Source organism: Heptranchias perlo, chromosome 17, assembly GCF_035084215.1.
Source record: "Heptranchias perlo isolate sHepPer1 chromosome 17, sHepPer1.hap1, whole genome shotgun sequence".
In the NCBI taxonomy this organism is placed as follows: domain Eukaryota; kingdom Metazoa; phylum Chordata; class Chondrichthyes; order Hexanchiformes; family Hexanchidae; genus Heptranchias; species Heptranchias perlo.
The window spans coordinates 54,818,160-54,822,156 of NC_090341.1; the positions used below are offsets into that span (position 1 = coordinate 54,818,160).

The 3,997-nt window shown below is 54.8% G+C and overlaps 1 protein-coding gene across 1 annotated transcript in view; it reads right to left on the bottom strand.

The window, feature by feature from the left end:
- Window positions 1–3,790, bottom strand: part of parp3 (poly (ADP-ribose) polymerase family, member 3) — a 39,628-nt gene extending 35,838 nt beyond the window's left edge. The window contains 1 exon segment of the mRNA XM_067998291.1: window positions 3,656–3,790. Within this exon segment, the coding sequence (XP_067854392.1) occupies window positions 3,656–3,790 (135 nt within the window).
- Between the last annotated feature and the right edge of the window lie 207 nt (window positions 3,791–3,997).

Here is a 3,997-nt window from a genome sequence, read left to right on the forward strand (position 1 = left end):
TCATTCCTACCAATACTGTCATGGACAGATGCATTTGCGACAGGTCGAGGTAGATTGGTGAGGACGAGGTCAAGTAAGTTTTTCCCTCGTGTTGGTTCACTCACCACCTACCACAGGCCCAGTCTGGCAGCTATGTCCTTCACGACTCGACAGTTCGGTCAGTGGTGATGCTACCGAGCCACTCTTGGTGATGGACATTGAAGTCCCCCACCCAGAGTACATTCTGTGCCGTTAGTGCTTCCTGCAAGTGGTGTTCAACATGGAGGAGGACTGATTCATCAACTGAGGGAGGGAGGTGGTAATCAGCAGGAGGTTTCCTTGCCCATGTTTGACCTGATGCCATGAGATTTCATGGGGTCCAGAGTCAATGTTGAGGACTCCCAGGGCCACTCCCTCCTGACTGTATACCACCTCTGGTGGGTTAGGATATACTCAGGGATGGTGATGGAAGAGTCTGGGACGTTGGCTGAAAGGTATGATTCTGTGAGTATGGCTATGTCAGGCTGTTGCTTGACTTGTCTGTGGGACAGCTCTCCTAATTTTGGCACAAGTCCCCAGATGTTAGTGAGGAGGACTTTGCAGGGTCGACTGGGCTTGGTTTGCCCTTGTCGTGTCCGGTTTTATTCTTATTGTGATTTTTTTTAAGCAAGATTTTACATTTCAGAGGGCAATTAAGAATCAACCACCTTGCTGTGGGTCTGGAGTGACATATAGGCCAGACCAGGTAAGGACGGCAGGTTTCCTTCCCTAAAGGACGTTAGTGAACCTGATGGGTTTTTAACGACAATCCGGTAGTTTCAGGGCCATCATTACTGATACTAGTATTTTAATTCCGGATTTTATTCAATTAATTGAATTTAAATTCCCCAGCTGCTGTCATGGGATTTGAATTCATGACTCCAGATTATTAATCCAGGTCTCTGGATTATTAGTCCAGTAACTTAACCACTATGCTACCGTACCCACGTCCCTGCAGGGTGGCCGGAGACCCTCCAGACTGCAGCTCCGCAGCCATTGGCAGGCTGTGGCGCAGGAAGTAAACACCAGGAGCATTGCACCATACACGTGGGTGCAGTGCCGGAAGAAGTTCAATGATTTGACACGAGTGGTCAAGGTGAGTGAATACAAGTGTCAAGTGGCACATCCTACCACCTGCACCAATACTCCATGCACCACACCTCCCATCACCCACCCACCAACAAACACTGCCCATCCATACCCAATGCTGCATCTCACCCGCACATAGTACCACACTAGCAGGCCACACAACTACCAGTCACAGGTCACACAAACTAGCAGCTATTCGACCACGACAGGCACATCACCCACCTACCTTGCAGGACACTCACTGACACACTGTCCTCTGCCTTGCAGGAGAAGGTGGCGTATAACACCCGGCAGCAGGAGGGACCTGAGGGTGGACGGGCACGTCTGCACGTCCTCACCCCTCTAGAGGAGACGATGCTGAGGATCATTGGGCGGGCCGTCGCTGCAGCCGTTACAACGTGCCGCGCTGGAGGTCCCGGTCAAGGGGGTCTCTGCATATCTAATGCTCCTTCTCCTTTTCCACATCTCCCTCCTCCCATAATCTTTTCTGACTCACGTGCTGCACATGCTGTCAGCACACACCTCTTACTTGCTCCTCTCCCCACTCCACAACTCAACCTGTTTCCGTTTGTCATTGCAGATACCCAAGAACACGTGACGGCACCCGAGGAGGAGGAGGAGGGGGGAGGAGGAGGAGGAGGAGGAGGAGGAGGAGGAGGGGGAGGAGGAGGAGGAGGAGACTGAAGCCACACCGTCACTCGATCTGACTCTTCCCTCCACCAGCTCAGAGACTGACACTGACCTAGAGGTCAGGTTAGAGGAGGGATCTGCACGTGGTGAGACACCGAGCACAAGTGCCCAGGAGCCGGGGCGGAGGGAGCTTGGAGCCCATCCTTTCCAACATGGAACAGGTGGTCACCTCCATCAGCGCACCTGTGGAACCCACCATGATGCAGCTTGTGATGACTGATGTCACAGCTTCCATTGCAGCACAAACATCTGCCATCCAAGGTCTGACTGCTGCCTTGGAAGCTCAGACTGCTGCTATCGTGGCTCTGGGGACAACTGTGGAACGGGGCTTCCAGGGCGACACAGCACTCCAGCAATCCGTTCTCCAGCTGATCACCAGGATTGCTGAGGCGCCGCCCCGGGAGAGTGGCAGTAGCTCCATGGCAGTCGGACCTGCTGTCCTCTCTCAGGACAACAGCATTCCTGCTCCCACCCCTGCCACTCCGCCAGTGCCCCTGTACTTGCCTCTCGGCCAGCCAGGCCAGACTGCTGCAGCCCATGCTGAGATGGTGCAGTCTGAAGCCGGGATCTCCCAGCCTAGAGCTGCTTGAGGTCGTCCTCCAAGGCCATCTGGACACTCCTCCATTGAAGGCCAGCAGCCTCCCACCACCCAGGCTCCAGCCACTGGGGAAGCACCTCGTAGGAGCACTAGGATAGGTAAAGGCACACGGACAACAGGCACTGAGGGAATGCACAAGGGTGAATAGTTCTGTTCTGTTTCCATCATTTCATTTATTCATTGATAAATGTGACTTTGAATTTGCATTTGGTAGTGGTTTTTAGTTTTGCAATGAGCTGAGAGGGAAAGGTGGGGAGTGTAGGAGTGTTGGTGAGTTGGGGGATGTAGTTCACATTATTGATAGTGGGCACGGATCAGGTGAGCACGCAGAGCCCTTGCAGACAAGATGTGTGGGTCCTGTTGCACCCTTGCGTCTTCCTTCACCTTCTCTTCTGGCCCCACCCCCTCCTCCTCCTCCTCAGTCATTTCCTCCTTCTGTTCCTCCTCCTCCTCCTCCTCTTCCTCCTCCTCAGCCTCCTCCTCCTCCACCTCTGTCTCAGAGTCTTCTCCAGTCATTGGTGGCAAAGGCTGATACCTCATGATGGCGAGGTTGTGCAGCATGCAGTAGACCACCATGAATCTGCCCACCCACTCAGGGGAGTACTGCAGGGCTCCTCCAGACTGGTCCAGGCAGCGGAAGTGTTGTTTGAGGAGGCCTCTGGTGTGCTCCACGATGCTGCGTGTGGCAGCACGGCTCTAATTATCGGCCTGCTGTGCACGTGTGTGTGGGTTCCTGACCGGTGTCATGAACCACGGTGTGAGGGGATAGCCCCTGTCGCCCAGTAGACAGCCTTTGACTTGCCGAGTCGGGTGAAAGATAGCTGGCACGTTGGACTGCCGCATGATGAAGGCGTGACTGCTCCCAGGGTAGCGGGCATCGACCTCCATGATTCGATGCGTGTGGTCGCACACCAGCTGCACGTTGCGGGAGTGGAAACCCTTTCAGTTGACGAAGACGGCTGAGTTGATGTGTGGGACACGCAGGGCAATGTGCGTGCAGTCAATGGCACCCTGCACCATGGGGAAGCCAGCAATGCGGGCGAACCCCCGCGCTCGCTCGTTCTGATTGTCTCTGTTGAGAGGGAAGGTGATGAACCTGTTCCTCATCTGGTACAGTGTGTCTGTGACCTCCCTTATGCAGCAGTGCACTGCATACTGCGAGATGTTGCACATGTCGCCAGAAGAGGCCTGAAATGCTCCTGAGCTGTAGAAATTCAGCGCCACTGTGACCTTCACAGCCACAGGCAATGCTGTCCTCACCCTGCTCTGGGGCTGTAGTTGTGGCCGCACCAGTTGACAGATCTCGGTCACGGCTTCCTTGGTGAACCTCAGGGCTCGGATGCAATCTTCCTCGGTCATGTTGAGGGAAGAGAATTGGTCCCGGAAGACCCTCATTGGGTAGGGCCTCCTGCTCAGTGCCCTGTGCCCCCTCGTCCTCCGTCGCCTCGCAGCTTGACCTGCTGGGCGTGGCCTCTCTGCATGCTCCCAGTCAGGGAGCCCTAGCAGACCACCCATGGTTGGCAGGAATGTTGTTCAACCACAGTTGTAACTTTCCGACCCGTAAGGCAGTACCTGCCAAACCGCTCTCAAATGTAATGTAGG